The following is a 19,625-nucleotide window of genomic DNA, read 5'->3' on the forward strand; positions in this document are numbered from 1 at the left end:
CACTGAATAAACATCTGAAACACAGCAGTATTTCATACACTGTTTATCAGCTACTTGCCAGTGACACAAGAAGTGCAGGTGAAAGGAAGGATGACTTCAAGTACATTTATTTTCATGGCTGCGTGTTCAAGCTGTTCACTTTGTAAAAAAATAGGTGCCCTAATGCTGATAAATGTGACTGACACAGTTAAAGACAGAGTGACTTCGGATGTTTTCTCTCTGGTTTGCAGTAGAGGTGACCTCATCTGGTCAATTATCATGCAGCTGTTTTCTCAGAGTCTTTACTTTTTTACTCCATTCCTTTGCAGGTTGATGGAACAGACATCACAAGTTTTTATTTCATGTTACCCATTGAATATTCTACACATCCTCAAGCTACTGAGTGTAGATTAACTGCCTCTGAGGTATGAATACAGATAAAACCTATATCCAAATATCTCACCCTTTATTTTTGTAGCCGGACCCTGCAGGCAGAGACATCTCCATCCGACCTATCTTGGAGCACTGCGAGAACACTCACATGACAATTTGGCTTGGGATTGTCTACGCATATAAGGGGCTCCTGATGGTAAGCACAGTTTACTCTGTAAAAGCTGCTTTCAAGCTACTTTCTGATAGGCTTGAACTGAATTCTATTTGTTTTACTGATGGCTGGGAGTGAGTTAAAGCTTTTTTTTAATACATCTTTCATAAAGTTTGTTAAGTGGTTATATGTGGGTATGAGAATACATAAATGTATCAAATAAATAGAACACTAATAGTAACTAAAGCTGAAAACTAGAGATATTCTGCCAACCAAGAAATTTAGTAGTGAAAAGATAGGTCTATTAACTAGACAACTTTATTTCAGACCACCGAGGTTCTCTGAAAGGGTGGGGCTACCTTATTCTAAACACTTGACTCCACATTGGAAATGCCCATCAAGAAGAGATGTTGAATGGGGCTCTGAGCACCCTTTAGGTATCCCTGTTCATTGCAGGGGGGTTGGACTAGATGACCTTTTTAAGGATCCCTTACAACTCAAATGATTCTATGATCCTATGATTCAATGCAAGATGAGTTTGGAGCCTGAATCAAAATCATCCCTTTTTTCACAATGGCTCATCTACATAAAATATTTTGTTAATAGAATGAAATTCAGGAAGCAACAATATGAAACCTTGATAGTTTAGATAAAAAAAAAAGAAAAAATGACCATTGGTGATTAAAAGATTCTCATACCCTAAGCCTCAAGGTTCTAAAAATATGATTTTTGACAGCACTGACCAGATGAACACCTATCTTGAGCTAAGCCCCATCTGGATTCTAAAACCAGATAAACATTTGCTTACACTGCCTGAAGGGTTCAATCTGTTCTGTGCATTTGTAGCATGCCTGTTCAGAGGGACACCCGTCAAAGACTGGGTCAGTTGCTCCCATTCAGCGTGGCATGTGCTGCTGCTGTGGGGAAGCAGGGCATGGTGAGATGCTGGTGCCCGGAGAATGTCTTCTGCTGTACAGAGAATGGCTGCTACCAGGCTGCAGAGTCCTGCTTGTTTTCACTCTGCTTTTAACAGGCTAGAAGATCTTTAGGTATGCAGTACAAACCTCAATAGGAAGGGATGAGAGCTTTTTTAATTTATTCTATACACTCAGCTGCTTTGTGGTGCAGAGAAGGGAGTTGCACTGAGTCTCTCCACCTCCTGGCTGTCATCTCTGACCACAAGAAATCCTTCCCACTTCCCAATAGACACTTATTTTCAGAAGAATGTTCAAGAAGGCTATGAGACCAAAAGAGAGAACATACCTGATCACACCTTGGGGATCAGGATTTAGGAGAGATTCTGCATCTTAGCGTTTTTTACTGAGTAGCTCAAGTGGTTCTGGATTCATTGACGTGTAGCACATGTCTAGGCATTTCAGTTCTGAGGGCAAGCACTGGGAATGCAGTCTGACAGTAAAACAGCTAGCAAATATGTGACCTTTAGTACAGTTGTTGACAAGGCATTTGACTTTATTGTCTCTTTCCTAGCATATTTTCTTGTTTGTTGTTCTGATATATTTATCAGTAAATTCCTACTCTGCAGTTATGAGTGTTTTTTTCCTTTGAATACAAGAATTTTTCTAGACAATACGTTAAAAGGAATTACAGGTTTACTGTATTCTTATTACTTTCCAATCTCATTGCATAGAGATTTTGAACAGTTCATTTCACGTTCTCCCATGTAGAAGCTGTCACTGTTCACCATATAAAGGCTTAAGACATTTTTCTCTGTTATTCTGTTCAAAAAGTAACATGAAAGTATGTTTGGTTCATTTAGTGTGATGCAAATAAATTAAATTCAAATCTTTAAAAAAAGATACTGAAGGATTTTAAAAAATTATTTGCTTTGCAAAAATAACTTCTATAATATTTTCAAAAAAAAATCTGCAATTTGTTAGTAAGAAGACAGGAAAAATAACATTAAATATTTTTTAAAAAATTCCCAGGTAATGGTAATGTTTGAATTGTTTCCTTTTTATTTATGTTGTTCTGGACAGCAGTTGAACTACTTTGGCTCTCATTAAGTCATTGCCGTAGATTGGTTTGTTGTCATGTATGTCGTACTGCTTTCTACAAGATGTGTGACTCAGTTTGTTTAAGTTTGCAAATGCCATTTGGCATTACTCATCATAATTATTTCAGGCACACAGTGTTTCATAACCATCAGTAAAATATATACTTTTATTACTCCAGTGCCCCCTTATTACACAAATTTCTATATATGAAAGAGAGTTTTGAATCAGTCAAATAATTGCTGCAGTGTCCTACTCTCCTGGAGCACATACACCTGTGTGATATGAGGACAACAGGACTGATGTTTTTAATCTCATCACCAAACTTGTTTCAGATTTCTGCCCCCCAGGCACAGTTTGTCTTTCAAACAACAAAAAAAATCCTGGAATCTCTTGTGTCACTGTATCATTTTATACTGGTTTATCTAATGAGAAACTCTGCAGTTTGTAACAGTTATTATCATTTTTATTACTACTATAATTCACATCCTGTATGCTAAGAGCTAATATTGGTAACTACAGTACAATATTTAAGGCAAAATGTCTTAGTGATTTACTTGAGCCAAGATTGTGCACAGTGACTACTTCTTGTCTCTAACTGAGAATACAAAAATTGAGTTAGCTTAAAAAGTACTTCTCCTCTGTGGTTTAAACACATAGATAAATACCGTCCAGTCTCATGACTTAAATGTGCCGATGCAGTGAATTAATCATTTAGGCTAGGGCAGAGCATGGAAGGGCAGAGGGGGCAGGGAAGGTGAAGGAAGCCCTTGGTTGCCAGGACATACAAGTTTCTTCTGTATTAAAGTAAGTAAACATTTAAACAAAGCAAACCTTTAAATTCAGATTCATAGTTCTTCACTTTCCTTTGAAGTGATACAAGGAAATGCATCTTAACTGCATGAAGGCTTTGCAATCATTGTCTTCAAATTCCTTAGAACTGATGATAAAGGACTGATGATAGAGGACTGTCGACCAGAGGACAACAGGAAGATTGCTATGCTGAGTCTTGCCTTTGTACCTCACATTTGTCTACTTAGTGACTTTGGCCAAGTCCCATCATATATACTGGATTTTGTTTTTTCCCATATGAGGTTCAGTTCCTAAAAGGCTGCCTACAGATGTAAGGCCACTCTGTGTATATACATAGTGGCCATCAGTTCTGAGGCCTAGTTGTCTAATTTTGATTTCTGACAGTGTCAAAGAAGTCAAACAGTAGCTTTATTTTGTATATTCTAAAGACGGGTAGAAATCATATTGTAAACTTACCAGTGCTGCATTATTAGCATCTTTCTGAGCAGTGTGAGCATTTTTTCCAAAGAGCAGTTCCAGATTAAGGATGGACTGGACTGCTAGGCCCTTTTGTTTATTAACTACAGTGGACTAGTTACAGTTTGATTCTCCTCTTCCTCCTAACGCATTTAGTTAACATTATACTCAAATTGTTTATGTGCTGGAAGTTTCTTTCATTCTGTTGTTGATGTAAGATCATTATTATGTACTATTGAGTTACTGAGAAACAGGCTGTCAAAGTCAAGGTATATTTTCCACTTTGCTGTTGCTATGCATGTCAAATCCTAGTTTTACTATGTAATCATTAATAGAATTTTTTTTTTTTAAGCTATAACTCCTATTACTGACCACTTGTGATACGTAATTTTTAAAGTGATGTCCTTAGTTTACCTTGCTAAGGACAAAAACATCATGATGATGAAAAGAAAAATTGATACACTAACAAGGCTGATAAGAAAATAATGTCAAATTCCTTTTCATTATTTGTATTCCAGCATTTTGTTTCATACATTGACAGTATTTTAGCATCCAAAGCATACGTTACTATATGGTTTTGTAGAATGATTTTTTCCATCCTATGTCCATAAGAAATTTAAAATGTTTTATTGAAATACTAGAGATATTGCAGTAAGGGATTAAGTACCCTTATATGTTTTTTAGCACCATTTTTATAGGAAAGAAATATATCTTAGCTGTAACACGTTTTTGTCAGAGATGTTTGATCATTTTACAGTACTGTGATTATCTGTGGTGATCTTTTGCCACAGACTGTATAAAGCTATTCTAAATGGATACTTACTCGCAGATGTTACTGTAAAGTGTTTCATTACTAAGCAGAGTTTATATGTAAGGAAGTCAAATGCTGTGGAGAAAGAAGGTAAAAGATGTTATTAACTGACTTGAAAGGCTGAAGCATAAAGACACAATTTTTCTCTGGACGTGTGGTGACCATAGCTTCCTGCAGATGCCAATCCAGCTCAGTCTGTGCAAGGCCATACTTTACCACCACATTTAAAAAATAAAAGCCCTTTGGTTGAATAGCTGGATGTCACCTCTCGCAACTCAAAAAATATTTAGCTGTTGTTGTAATGCTCAATAGAAATATGAAGCTTTCCTTTAGTACCTTGTATCTAGGGCAGCTCTGTGAAAACGAGTTAAACACACGGCTGACTCATCCCTCATCAGGGAAGGGAGCAGTGGTTTGATGTCAGACTGCAATGACTGTGAAGGCAGGAGACCTGCGAGGGGATCATGTGCCCTTCCATTTGCTAACTTGACTTAGAAAAAATAAAATCACTTTTTTATTATAAATTTTCCTGAAAACTGCACAGTGTTTTTTGCTGCTCAGCTCTCCAGTGAACACCTGAAAAATCAGCATGCTTCTTTTTGCAGTTTGGAAAGCTCCCACTGAAAAAAATCTGCAGCCATTTCACTGACATTTATATCTGGGATGATATGAAGGTAGTGAATAAACATGAATATGGAAACGCACAGCTCCAATTTTATGATTGCTTCAGAGTCAAAGATGTTTGCAGGGCAGAGTCCAGAACTGCCTTTATATAAGGGGCAGCGGGAGGGGATATCTTCCAGTACCAAAGCCAGAAAAAGACAAAAAAAAGCTGCAAGGATTTTGAAGTAAATGCTTGTTTTTATGCAGCACAGCAGGGCTGTGATCCACAACTGAGCTCAGTAAGTGCTACTATGATACAGTAACTAGCTGCAAAGCTGCAGGCTGGTCCAATATACACTCTTTCCAAAACCGTAACCTCTCATTATTGGCAAGTATGACTGTGGCAAGACTTCCGGCAAGATTTATTTTCTCTGATATTTCCCTGCTATTATCTGATATCCTCACTAAAATTTTCCTTCTTCATCTTCATTAATATTTCATATCCCATGATCAGAGTATAAGCAGGTGTGACTTTGAAATAAAACATATAGACAAACAGGTTTATGGCAAGCACAGGGAAGGAAGGAAGACAGGAGGAGAAGGAATCCCCTGCCTGTCATCTGCCAGTCTTTGTAGTCCGGTAGCAAACCAGATCCTCGATTGTATTAATACATGCTGTGGGTCAGTAAGCAATCATCATTGTACTTAACAGTAATTCTGCTGAACAAGATGAAAAGCAGTGCTGAATATTTTCCTATACTTCAGCTACAAACAGTTTTACTCAGTTCTCAGCTTTCAGTTTAGATGGTAAAAAGTTTTTAAAACTTAGATTGCCTGTTAAACTCTGTGAACACAAACAGTATATTTTCCTGTTTATCCTCTAAGACTTCATATATTTCATTTAAAGACCAAAATTCCATCATTAGTTGCAGTGATTACTCCACTGTCTTCAGGCACTGTTTTCCCCAAATTTATACAGCAGTTTTCTCATAGCCCTGTTAGATATGCTGACAACACAGCCAAAATCAGCTTACCAACTACTGCAAAGGTAACAATCCAAATCAACATGGTGCCAAACAGAAGCTGCATACCCTCAAACACAAATAAAACAAATGAATCTTTCCTGTACAGCCTATACCTTCCTAGAATGCACAGAACAATATTTATGCTTTCTACATTAACAGGATATGTATTTAGTAGATCTATATGGGAAAAGGCACTTTTTATAAACTAATGGTTTTAGCTATGCAGGAAGCCTTCCTAGTTGCATTTTCAAAGTGTCTTTGGCTGAGATCCCCAAAGAGACCTGAATTAGACCATTAGGCTTAGTAGAAAATTGTGCTGTCTAACTTTTTGATAACTACTCTGTATAAGAGAATGCATAGCCCTCAGTTGCTCAAACTCCTTCTGTGACACATGGGATACATCAGGAACCTCAAGAGGGGAATTGCAGCTGTCAGAGAGGAGCTGTCTTAGTGAGCCAGGATAAAGCAGTGGGGACAGATGTGTCCTGTCCCTCTCTGAAGTTAGCACATTTAGCACTGATGGAGCTGGCTTCCTCCATCCATTCCAGTGTGTTTCTTGCACGCCTTCTCTAAAGAGTGTTTAATCAAAATTCTCAGCAGCAATTAGAGCTAACATCCCACGCCCAAGTAATTAAGACAGCCAGTCTCTCATTACATAAAAACTGACAGCTTTGAAAAAAAGTTTGAGAGCTGCTTCTGAAAACAACCTTGACTTGGGGGGGTTAGGTGAAATTAAAAATTGTGCCACATTGTCCAAACCATGCAATGATCACCAGTATCGCTGTCTTGCAATACTGAATATGGCTGATGCTGTGCTTTGTGTGGTTGCACTGCGAGAAGCCTTACCAGTTTGAGCCCTCCAGGAGCACCGGGAAAAGAAACAGTTGCTTTGCTAATCCCAGTAGGCTTTAAACATCAAATAGTCCTTAAACTACTCAGCAGCCTCAAGACTTAGGTGCCCCCAAGCACAATGGGAAGGTTGATTTATGTAGCTGGGGAAGATTAATGCTTACAGTTTAGGTACCAGGTGTAGAGAGCAGCTGAAATGGGCCACTGAGACCCAAACATTTCAGGCTGCAAGAGCTGGGGCTGTTCAGCCTGGAGAAGAGAAGGCCCTGGGGAGAACTGAGAGCAGCATTTCATTATCTAAAGGGAGGCTGTAAGAAGGAAGGGGACAGACTCTTTAGCATGGTCTGCTGTAACAGGACAAGGGGAAATAGTTTCAAAATAAAAGAGGGGAGATTTAGATTGGACATCAGGACGTTTTTTAGAGTAAGGGAGGTGAGGCACTGGCACGGATTGCCCAGAGAGTTGGTGGAAGTCCCATCCCTAAAGACACTCAAGATCAGGCTGGATGGAGCTCTGAGCAGCCTGATGTGGCTGTAGGTGTCCCTGTTCATTGCAGGAGAGTTGGACCAGATGACTTGTAAGGGTCTCTTCCAACTCAAATGATTGTATCGTTCGATGATTTTGAAGACTTGTCAGAAAACTACAGAACTGTGGACCTGTCACTAACAATATCCACATCCTATTCCTCAGCCAAATCATTTCAGGGAGCTTCAGACCTTTTGCCGTCAAAAAAAGAGACTAATTTCTGCACACTGGCTGAGCCTCAGGAACAGAGAAGAATGTGAAAAGGGCAGGTGGAGAGAAAGTGAAGCATCACGTTCTCTCTGGAAAGCTGTGTCTCAAAACAGGAATCTCATCAGCTCAGTGGAGCTCTGCAAACACTCTTAACAAGCAAACAAGGAGTATGTCTGTGATCACCACTATCCTGGCAGCAGGCTGTGGAAAATCTCTGCTTTATCCATGTTTAAGTCTCAAAGATGAGCTATGAGTTTTAGAAAAGGAGAGTTCTGTTTCTGAGGCAAACATTTTACTCCAAATGCCAACAACATTTAAAAACAATGCTCTTAAATTTGTAGTGCTTCATTCAGAGGAAACCCACTTGCCAGAAGAGCCTCTCTCTCTTTCTTTCGTTATCACATAAATAAATATCTTCCTTTCAGCTGGAAGATACTCAACCATTTTCCATACTGTTTTCAATTATAAATGAGAAGGTCAGACTGTAACCCCCACAATACTGTTCAAGTGATCTTTTTTCCATTATAATTGATATTTTAAATTACTTTATAACTGCCTTTGCTATAAATTCATGCCCATTATTTGTAATAAGTGCTGGCGTCATTTAGGTTTGCTGGCCATATTCCCAGAATAATGCTTTTGGAGGGGAGTGTGTTCATCTTGAAGAACTGGGGGAGAGCAAGGGATGATCTGCAACCCTAACATTCTCATTAATAATTATAACAGAAGACAAATTATAGCAAGTATATGCTGTCCAGTAAACATAGTTGCTATGGTTAGAGGCCCCTGGGTTAAAACTAAAAAGTTAGTCACGGTCTCATCTCTTTTTAAACACAGTTTAGATGCACACACACAGGTATGCTTTCTACTTCTTTAAGACCTCAGCCTAGTTGTCAGTTCAGGCACTGCTAAAGTGTGAATCTGCAACTCAGCTGAGCTGCTCTGCAGCAAGAGTGCAGGGAATGCAGAAGAGGCAACTGGTGATGTGTTGGAATGCTTGGGAGGGATACGCTTGTTGCCTGAGAAAAGACCTTGCCAGTGTTGGACTCCAGTGCAGTCAGGTCAATGCAGACTACAGTTTGCATCTGTAAAGTCTGTAGAGGAAGCCATACATTCTCTGCTTCATTTGTGCACAGTGCCAGTCTCAAAAGCAGAGAAGTGGTGTCTGCATCCTTCCTCATTGAAAGCATCACTTCGGTTACCTGAGGGGATCTGGAAAATGCATTAGGGGATTAGCTGCTTCTTTGGCACAAGAATACCCAGCTCAGTAAGCAGCTTCTCCGTCTAGGTCCTACCAGAGAGACTCTGAGACCCTCTAACCTCCATCCCTTTAGAGTAGGTATGGATTTTGGTCCTACAAGAGGAAATGGGTAAAGTGGAAGAAGGGGGAATCAGAATATCCTGAGTTGGAAGGACCCCTAGGGAACATCAAGTCCCACTTCTGGCTCCACATAGGATCACCCGAAAATCAGACTATATGTCTGAGAGTGTCATCTAAACGTCTATTGAACTCCAACAAGCTTAGTGCCATGACAAGACCTATGAGCAAAAGGAAGGCCCTGGAAATGACCACATCCTACAGGAGCATTAGGAGTACATGGAGAGAAGAAAGGTGAGAATGGAGCCAAGGAAGACTTCCATAAGTATTACAAAGGTAAATGCAGCTTCTGTTTTTGGGAAGGGCCACCTCTGCCTATGTGTATTTGCAGTTTGCCACACTCCATAAGCTGAAAGTAAATATCTTTCAGAGCCTTTCAGCCAGGACTGCTCATGAACGTGTGGCATGGCAACATATGTGCTGTAGGCAAGAGAATTAAATAAATTAGCAGAAAAGCTCAGCAATGGGAAGGCAAGGCTGACAGTTCAGCAGTCAGTCCAGGATTGAAGTGTCTATTTAAGGACATAGGTGGCTGGAGCCTGCTAGTTTCTGTGTAAGTACAAAGCGCATGAGTCACAAACCAAAATTATTTGGTTTGTTACTGTTGTTAGTTGAGGTAAAAAAAAGTAAACAAATCATCAAGGAAATATACTATTATTAATATCTGATCATTACCATAGTTGGAAGCACATAAAGGCAAAACTGAGTTCATATAGCAAACATAAATCTGTCAGTTCCTAACTCTTTTCTGCTTGACTTGCAACCAGAAAATGGTCTTCTAGTCCAGGTTGTTAGCTTTCAAAACTTTTAAAGTTTTATTTTTTCCCCCACAGGTAAAAAGCAGGAGATAAGTTTTTGCTGGGAAAATGTAATTAATCCCTAAGTGGCATCATGAGAGACCTTAACTTTTCTGGATTATCAGAGGGTTACAGTTGTTTAAGATAGATTTTCTCTGTGAATTGGCAATAGACAAAAGTGATGTCTGGATGAAAGTGTAGCAAGGTCAATGGAAATGCATCTTTTTGTTTTCATTTTCATTTTCTTTCCTGTTTTTCCTTATAGCATGTTCAGAAAAAGCTAGATAGCACAGGAACCATGATTTGGGTCTTGGTGTTCGTTCCTCTGTCCTTCCTTTTTCTGATACTATCTACTCTTTACCATTCTACCCACCACGTTGTACATGCTTACTGGGCTTTGCCTAGACATTGATTCAGCTACCTATTTACAGTGTCTTGAGTTCATTTATGCTTTTCCTTTGTTGCCAGAATCCCCTGTGGAATACAGGGAGACAAAGAAATTGAACAATTTTCTTGCAGTTGTTCATGTTGTAGAAAAATCTAATTAAATTTCAAGGAATGGAGAAGGCTTCTTTACCCTAAAGACTCTCCCCTGCTGAATTTCAAAGGAATATTGCAAATAAAAAAGGGGCTAGAATGTAATGTAAGAAGATGCCAAAGAAACAAGCAAAAGAAAAACTGCCACAAGAATATTTTATGCCAGAAATCATTAGACAATTGCAATTGAAAGGCTATTACCATCTCTCACTATTATAAAAGACATTGTAATTGCACTTTGAACAAGTAGGGTGACACTTTCTGCACTGTATATTTATCTGGCATTGGACACATCTTGGCACTTCTGATTATTAATGTATATGATAATCATACAGTGAATAACTGGATTGATAAGAGTCTACTGAGAACAGCTGCTAACAGTAGCTAAAAGAACCACCCATCATATTTTTACTGGAATCTTTGAAAATAAAGAGGAATGTCTGTCTTCAGAAATAATTACAAGTATAAAATAAACATTTAGAAAAAGTTGTTCCCATTACTACTACCACTACTTCCAAGTTTTGTATTTTTCTTGTGAAAGATAGAATCTGTCCTAAAAAAAAAAAAAAGTAAATTAGATATCACTTAAAAAGTGTGTGTGTATATCCCTAAATTGTAATGCTAAATTTATCAAGTTAGAAAGCACACCTGCTGTAGCTGATAAATTCATTACACACCAATCAATGCTTTTTTCTGGATGTCAACCAATTCTTCTTATAATTACTATCTTTTTTCTTTTTTTTTCTTTTTCTACCATTTCAGTTATTTGGTTGTTTCTTAGCCTGGGAAACACGAAATGTCAGCATTCCTGCTTTGAATGACAGCAAATACATCGGAATGAGTGTATACAATGTCGGGATTATGTGCATTATTGGTGCTGCTGTTTCATTTCTTACTCGGGACCAACCCAACGTGCAGTTCTGCATTGTTGCTTTAGTCATAATTTTCTGCAGTACCATTACTCTCTGCCTTGTGTTTGTACCTAAGGTAAGTGAATTTGTTTAGCATGGATGGTGATTTTTTTTTTTTTTTTTGTTTCCATTTTGTAATTGTGATTTCATGTGTAAAAGTTCATTGACTTTTCAAGCTCTGGGAAAATTCTAAAGCTAGCCTGTCTGTATCTGAAACAAAGAAGCAAGTTTCATGAGATTTTAGAAAAAATAGGAAGTTACAGGAACATGAATGCATGCATTCATTCCTAATGCCTACATTTTACCGAATGTGTGAATGGTGACACAAAGGTTGTTCTCTCTAATTTTAATGGAATAGGAACTTTTTGGAGAGTGGGACTTGTGGATATCAAGGAGGAACAGGTCCAGTTATCTGCTCTACCATGTGTCTCTTATATTGAAACCTCTAAGATACTCAAGTATGGTGGTATAGTAGGATTTATTAACACTTCAGAAAAAAAAAGAAAAAAAAACAACTGTATGCAAACTGCAGTTGCTGACAATGAAGATGTTTTTAGTAACTGATATATTGTAGGTCTAAATGAGGCATGGACTGTAAAATATATGCCTTCATTTCTTTTTGGTCCTTTGGACTCTTGAGGATGTGTGTATTATATGTTGATGGAAGATGGAAGATAAATTATTTTACTTGCAGAGTTAAGCTTTAGGCATGAGTGTGATAGACCTTAAATGACAAGAAAGTGATTTCTACGTAAGCTTACTTTAGCTAAACCACAAGTTCTGGAGAATGCATTTGTATTTTGTGGCAAAATGTGCAATTGGGGTCATTTTAAATGATTTGCACAAACCTAGCATAACACCCCAAGTCAGATGAATATGTAATTTGATGACTGGAACATTTGCAAGGCAAGATTTAAGATGCTTGTCTTACCTCTGGAATTTTTGTCTTTTCAATTAAGTCATGATAAAACATTTGTGGCAGAATTGAACAAATTATAGTGAACGTGTTGGTGCTAACTGGCATCCCTGATTATGGTTCTCAGAAGGGAAATTTACCTCAGTTGTTCCCACTGAGAAAAAAGAGAGGCAAAGAAAAACAAAAGAATCCGACTTCTGATCTACAGCAAAGCAGAGCAATTCATTTTCCAGATCTAACTAACCTGGATGCATTTACAAGTTCTGCAGTTCAATTCTTAAAAATTATATACCTACAAATACATAGTTATTACCTTGTTCTGGATCTTAGGGAAAAATCAGAACTTCATTCTAAATTAATGAAAATTCCCAAACACAGCAAAGAAAAATACTTTGAAATTCTGCAAGATTTAAGTTTGTAAGCTGTATGAAAATGCATATTAAAGCTCTGCTGCCAAAAATATCTCCACGAAATTTCGAAAGTCTCTTCAAAGAGAAAATATTATTAATGCTGTGACATGCTCTTCTGCCCTTTGCTTTCATGCTCCCTTACCCATCCTTTTCCGCTGCTGCAGGCTCTGAAATGATTTTCCTGTTTCCTCTCTTAACCCTTTCATCTGACCTTCTTTTAACTCCCAATTTCCTTGCCATCATTTTTACTCCCAGCTCTTTCTGCTCAAAATGCAAACATGAACCCTAGCCTCTGAGCATAATGTACTTCATCCCATCCTATGTATTGTCAGGTTCTAATACGCTTAGCTGTTTTCCATTACAAATGATCACTGGGCAAAGTACAGGAAAAAAAAGAGATTGAAGCAGGCGTTGAAATGTCCATCCAACACCTGAGTGCTTTTACAGCTAGACATTTTTTCTTCTAGCATTTGTATATTGTGTCCTACATTTCTTCTTGCTATGCTTTGCAACAGTTGCAGCAGGACTAGTGGCAAGCATTCTCCCCTGGAATGTGCTCCAGCTTAGATTTCATGATGTCCAGGCCCCACAGAATATTGTAACCAAGAACACTCAAGCTATACAGCTAGGTAAGACTTCAGTGTGAGACGGGCACCAAATCTCTCCTCTTAACAATTATGTAATCAGTACACTTTTAGTGACATAGGAAGATTGTTGGTGAAATCCTTAAGCCTGAGGCTCAACAAGCATAGAAGATACTAAAGATCTGGAAGCTTGCACTTCTTCATTTATTAAACTATGGTTAGGCAGATGCAAACAATAATGTGCTTTTGAGCCATTTGAGTACTTATATTTTTCTTCAATTCAAAGTAAAATACATTTCCTTCAGCAATCTCAAGGTCTTACAGTGCTAGAATTCAATTTTTGCCCCATAGCCCTTTTATGGATCTGAATAAGCAGCTGTTAAATTACGTAGGGAAACTAGTGAAAGAAACATAACATTTTTCCATTACTTCTCAGTTTCCTAATCATATTTACATATACTGTGGCAATTACTGTGCTTCTCCAGGCCCACCTCATGCACTGCTGTTTTGTTAGCACAAGTGACTCTAAAAAATCTCATAGCAGAATTAGACCAGAGACAAATTCTTCATTGCTCTCTTCACTTAAAGATGTGCTACACCACCTTTCATGGACTGAGGTGAAGGCAGATGGCCAGTAGTTCCCTAGATCCTCATTCTCAACTTTCTTGAACACATCTGTAACATTTTCTCTCTCTCAGTGCTCAGAAGCCTCTCCTGATCAGCATCAGCTTCCAAAGATAATTGAGAGTGGCCTTGAAGTGATATCAATCAGCTCTCAGTCCTTGGGGATGCACCTCATCAGGTTACATGAATTGATGTTCAATTGGCTTGGGGGATTCCAGAGGGATGGGATTCCTGAAAACAATTATTACAAGTAAGACCTAATGTGAAGCGGTCACTTAAGATCTGAGCCTTCTGCGTGTCTTTAATCACCTAAAGAAATGCAGTTTATTGTCTTCAAATTTAGCATATTATCTCCATCTACAGATTTGGTCTGCAAACTCATGTCAGGGAAGAACTGCTTCAGTGTCAGATCAGTCATGTCTGTATCAGAATTTAGGCCTTTACTTCATGCCACCACAACTGCGGAGTGGTCATGCTTGCAAAAACAAGGTGAACCAATTATGAGTCATGGCTATACTACAAAATGTGACTGTACAATACTTCCAAACTTCCTTCTCCTTTCATCTTTTCAGACAATTCAGCAGCATTGGATTTATGAAATCGTATCCATGTTCTCAAGGCAGGCAGCTCCTTCAGCTCTACTTGTATATAAATATATGTGTATGCTTGGCAAGTAATCATAAGTTCTGTATTCTTTAGAGTACTCTGAAAAGATCTCACCTCCTTGCCGAACCGCTAGTAGCTTCCTCTCTTCATGTCAAGGCGATATTTTCACATTGTCACTGAATGTTAAATCTTACTTATATTTGTTTAAATTAAATATGTTTAAGGTTAACCTTTTTTAAGTGACTTATTGAATTTATTTGAACAGATTTGTTTTATTTTGGTCCCTAAAACCTAATTAAGTTTCTGTTATCTCCAGAGTGCAATCCCCCTAGGATTCTTTCTGTTAATACTCCTACTTCATGCCTCTTTGCTTGAACGTTACTTCTAACAGTAGGAAAGAAGAAATTTCATGCAAAGCTGTGTTTGGGGAGTGAAGGGTTTGGGTTTGTTGGTGTTTTTTTTTTGTTTTTCTTGAGGAGAGAATATATTCTTTGAAAGTATAAAGATATTGATGAAGGATAAAGAGATTTTTTATGAAATATTGAAATATATCTTTAATTAAGTCCAGGCTAATATATTTTAAATGAGTTTTTCCAAGTTGGTGAATGAAAAACTTATGCTGGTATGAGCCAGCAGTGTGCTCTTGCAGCTCAGAAAGCAAATGGCATCCTAGGCTCCATCAGAAGAGGGGTGGGGTGATTGTCCCTCTCTGCTCTTGTGAGGCCCCATCTGGAGTACTGCGCCCAGGTCTGGGGCTCCCAGTACAAGAAAGACAGGCAACTATTAGAGATAGTCCAGAGAAGAGCCACAAAGATGATCAGAGGGCTGGAACACCTCCCCTACAAAGACAGGCTGAGGGAGCTGGGCTTGTTCCGCTTGGAGAAAGAAGGCTGCAGGGTGACCTCATTGCAGCCTTCCAGTACCTAAAGGGAGTTTAGGTACTGGAACTGCTGAATCACAGCCTGAACCTCTGATTGAGAATCTGAAGTGAGCAGTGAGTCAGCCCTGGGAGCACAGGTGAAGGCAATTCAGCTGTGCTAGCGGAAGGGGTGGAGCTTGGCTCCACCTCTCCTAGACTCAATTTAAGAGCTGACTACCAATGGGAATCTCTTTTGGAGGTTGCTCCTCTTGGAGTCTTCTCAGCAAACTCAGGACAAGGGTAAGGTTTTTATCTGTTCCTCTTTAGAGATAATCTGGTTAGCCTGATAACATGTTTAGCCTAACTTTCTTGTATATTTCTTAATTATAACATCTATATATTTGTTGATTATACAGGAGCCTATGAGCAGGAAGGGAATCAACTCTTTGAAAGGTTAGGTAACTGCAGGATAAGGGGAAATGGCTTTAAGTTCGTGGAGGGAAGATTTAGGTTGGATGTAAAGGAGAAGCTCTTTAATACAAGACTGGTAAGGTGCTGGAACACGCTGCCCAGAGAGGTTGTGGATGCCCCAACCCAGGAGGTGTTCAAGGCCAGGTTGGATGGGGCCCTGGACAGCCTGGTCTAGTATTAAATGGGGACGTTGGTGGCCCTGTCTGAGGCAGGAGGGTTGGAGATTCATGATCATTGAGGTCCCTTCTAATCTGGGTCATTTTGTAAATTTTTTTAACTCTTCCCTCTACAAAATCATTCTAATTCTACTTATTCTGTGAATTGATTCAGAAATTACCTTAAGTACTATTCACTTTCCAGTACTTTGTATTTGAAAGGCACATAGGAACATCTTTTGAGTATTTGGGGTACAAAAAAACTAGCTGCAAACACAAAACCTTCTACAGGACTTCTTAAGGCTTGTAAACTTTTCAGCTCATCACACTGCGGACAAATCCAGATGCAGCCACACAGAACCGAAGATTTCAGTTCACTCAAAATCAAAAGAAAGAAGACTCAAAAACATCAACATCAGTCACCAGTGTCAATCAGGCCAGCACCTCTCGACTAGAAGGACTGCAGTCAGAGAACCACCGCTTGAGAATGAAAATTACAGAGGTATTGCTTATTTGATGATCTGCTTAAATGTTGTCTACCTTTTGGAGGAAAAAAATTGTCTTTGCCTGTTAGCAAAATACTGAAATAATAGAAAACATTATTTATACGAATAGCTAATTATTACATTCAATACTTAGAGGATGTGATAAATTGAAATTATGCTGTAGCAAATTAAAATGAAACTTCCTGTCATTCTTTATGCCAGGTGCCTCATATGGATATGCTGGATGCCATACAGCTGTAGTGGTAGAAGGGCGACCTTTACATGTTAGTGGAAAAGAGACCTGCAGCCCCAAGGGCACATAAGAGCTGTTTTGTTTCTATTTACAGCCAAGTTCAGAGACTGCCATTGCTGGCAGTCTAAGAGTTCGCATGTGAAATACATGAATCCCCTTTAAGCTATGAAATGGGTATTCTTCATTATGTCCATCCTTGGTCAGGACACTTCAAACAATGGCAAATCAACAGTGAAGACTGTCCATTTTGTGTGACAAGATATCCATAGTTGCTCTAACTACTATAAAAAGTGATTTTCTTTTTGTCTGTATTTTGAAGTATTCTTATACCTTGAAGAAAAGGTATTCTATTTCAGCCATAACTTCTTTATCCATATCTTAACTAAGGACAATTGCCTAGGTAACAAAAAGATGTTTACTCAGACTATCAAGGACTTCAAAAGCAAAAGCTTTCCCTGTTTAAAGAAATGTAGTTCTTCAGTTTGGTTAGGTGCCTTTCATGTGACAACCTTGCAATTTTTTATGAAGGCCCTGCTGGTTACTGGCTACTGGCTACCTTAGCATTTATATCCTCCTGTAGCTTTTCTACTAAGCCTCCTAACTCATGAGATCCCATCTGAGCCTTGTAAGGCTTGTGACAGTGCTCACTGGTAAGGCTGGTGAGGGCAATTGAGAGGTATTAATGTACACATGGCCCTGATACTCTTGTTAGACTTTACTTAAGTAGATTAAATTAAGTACTTGGACCCTGTAGGTCCAAATAGGAATTTCATTGTTACAGCAACTTAAAACATGTCTTAGCATAGCTAGTAGCTGCATCTCTGGATTATTTACCTTGCTAAAGCCAAGTTCTATAAGGAACAAATGTAAATTTAAATCCAGCACTTCTAAAACTTGTTTAAGCTGGAGGTAAGTTGGATGTCACATCCTAGACAACTGTTCACAGCGAGCATCCCAAACCCTTGGCGAAAGAGTTACAGTGATGTGTGCCCATTGTATAATAATCAGTTTAGAGGTTTTCAGACTGAGCATTTTAATACTCATTTCTTCCTTATTCTGCAGTACACCTGGAATTACTTAAACCATCAGCTATTGAAGCTTTCTTTTCTTGTATGTCCTGTGTGCTTTGTCATTGCTACCTGTAGCCAGATTTATAGAGGTAGTGTTGTAATGCTATAGGAAAACTGTATTTGGTACTATGTGCTGATTGCATGACCACCTGCTCCTGGTCTAATTATAGAAAGCTATGCAGTTACTGCAGGAACCTGAAGCAATGATCCTTGGCAATTCATACTCTTTCTGTTTTGCAGCTGGACAAAGACCTAGAAGAGGTCACAATGCAGCTTCAGGACACACCTGAGAAAACAACATATATTAAGCAGAACCACTATCAGGATCTCAATGACATTCTCAGTATACGGAACTTTACAGATAGCAAAGGTGAGAGTGAAATCTATTAGCTTAACCCAAAAAGGTTTTGAATACTGGAATGCCAACCTCATTGGATTGGTTCCAGAGTGCTCATAACTTAGTGAGATGCATTTCAAATGTTTTGGTTGTGTAATGGAAAGCATGCAGAGTCATATAATAAATTGTATGATACTCACTGAGTAGTTATTTTTCTGTACTCTTCTACTGTATGCCTTAAGTGTATAATACACAAGGTGAAGTAGGAAACTTTTAAAAACAAATTTGTGTTCAGAAGTTTTCTGTACTGGATGGAGTCATACAATGCTTCAGATGTTGTAAGAGTTAATTGTGCCAGCCATCAACAGCAGGAAGCCCAATTTAATATGTGCTCATTTGAATAGATGTTCAAATCTTGCTTTGGGACACTGCTATAAAGTACATAGAATAGAAGCATGTAAATATTTCAGTGCTGATTTGGACTCTAAATGTAGAATTGAAGGCACTCATGTATGAAAATTCTTCCCTAGGAACTGATTAAAAAAAGGATTTCATGACTACTAAAATATTACTAAGTTGTTTCTACCAGGTCTCTTGCATAGGTCCCCAAAGAAATGTATGTGAAAGAACTGGTTCCATTAAAGCTATTTCACTTTTGGGAAGCAATAAGATCTGGTGTATAGTGCAATAAAGTGGAAGCCAGGATACCCAGTTTCCACTTCTGTATGTAGAATTGATCTGCTTTGTGAATTTTGGCAAATGATTTTGTACAGCTGAATATTATATTAGATGAAAAAACTAATTGCCTTGCATAGGAAAGTTGTACAGTTGCAAAGCTGTGCTCAGGTTTCCTATTGGTTATGTGAAACTAAAGCTACTCCTGTGAATATAGTTGTTTTAAAATAATTCTTCAACAACAGCAACACTTCACATGTGTTTTCTGAAGTATATTGAAAGTGTAGTTGGAAAAGGTTACGTTCTCATGGCGTTCTTTGTTTTAGCCTGGGTATATGTTTGGTTGTGTAACTCTGGCAAGAAAAAAAATGGAAGAGCTCTACAGGATTCCCAGTGTCCTTTTTAATATTAAAAAACAGAAGGGGGGAAAGGAAGACAAGGAGGAAAAGGAAAGCGTAAATAGCTGCTGGAGGCGTGTGATTATTGGGCTGAGATCAGCAACAAGAACTAACATCACTGAGTGGGATGAGGCAGTTTTACCAAGTGTTCAAAGGGAGCACATAGAATGTTCCACTCATGTCAGATGCTCCAAGAAAAATATGATAAATCATAATATTTCAAGCAGAAATGATACATTGCATCGTGCCAACAGGCCATCTAAGTTTAGATATGGGAGACAAAAATGACTCTCAACGCATACGTTGGATGTAAATTTAGGATGCTTCCCACA

The 19,625-nt window shown here is 38.5% G+C and overlaps 1 protein-coding gene across 1 annotated transcript in view; it reads left to right on the forward strand.

Annotated features, from left to right (window-relative positions):
• The first annotated feature begins 437 nt into the window (after positions 1-437).
• LOC100548027 (gamma-aminobutyric acid type B receptor subunit 2) overlaps positions 438-19,625 on the forward strand; it is a 37,275-nt gene continuing 18,087 nt past the window's right edge. Inside the window, exons 1-4 of the mRNA XM_019613897.2 lie at positions 438-568; positions 11,302-11,526; positions 16,395-16,577; positions 18,124-18,253. Coding sequence (XP_019469442.1) covers positions 521-568; positions 11,302-11,526; positions 16,395-16,577; positions 18,124-18,253 — 586 coding nt within the window. The 5' untranslated portion in view covers positions 438-520. The remainder of the gene's footprint in view (positions 569-11,301; positions 11,527-16,394; positions 16,578-18,123; positions 18,254-19,625) is intronic.

Source organism: Meleagris gallopavo, chromosome 3 (genome assembly GCF_000146605.3).
Source record: "Meleagris gallopavo isolate NT-WF06-2002-E0010 breed Aviagen turkey brand Nicholas breeding stock chromosome 3, Turkey_5.1, whole genome shotgun sequence".
NCBI lineage: Eukaryota > Metazoa > Chordata > Aves > Galliformes > Phasianidae > Meleagris > Meleagris gallopavo.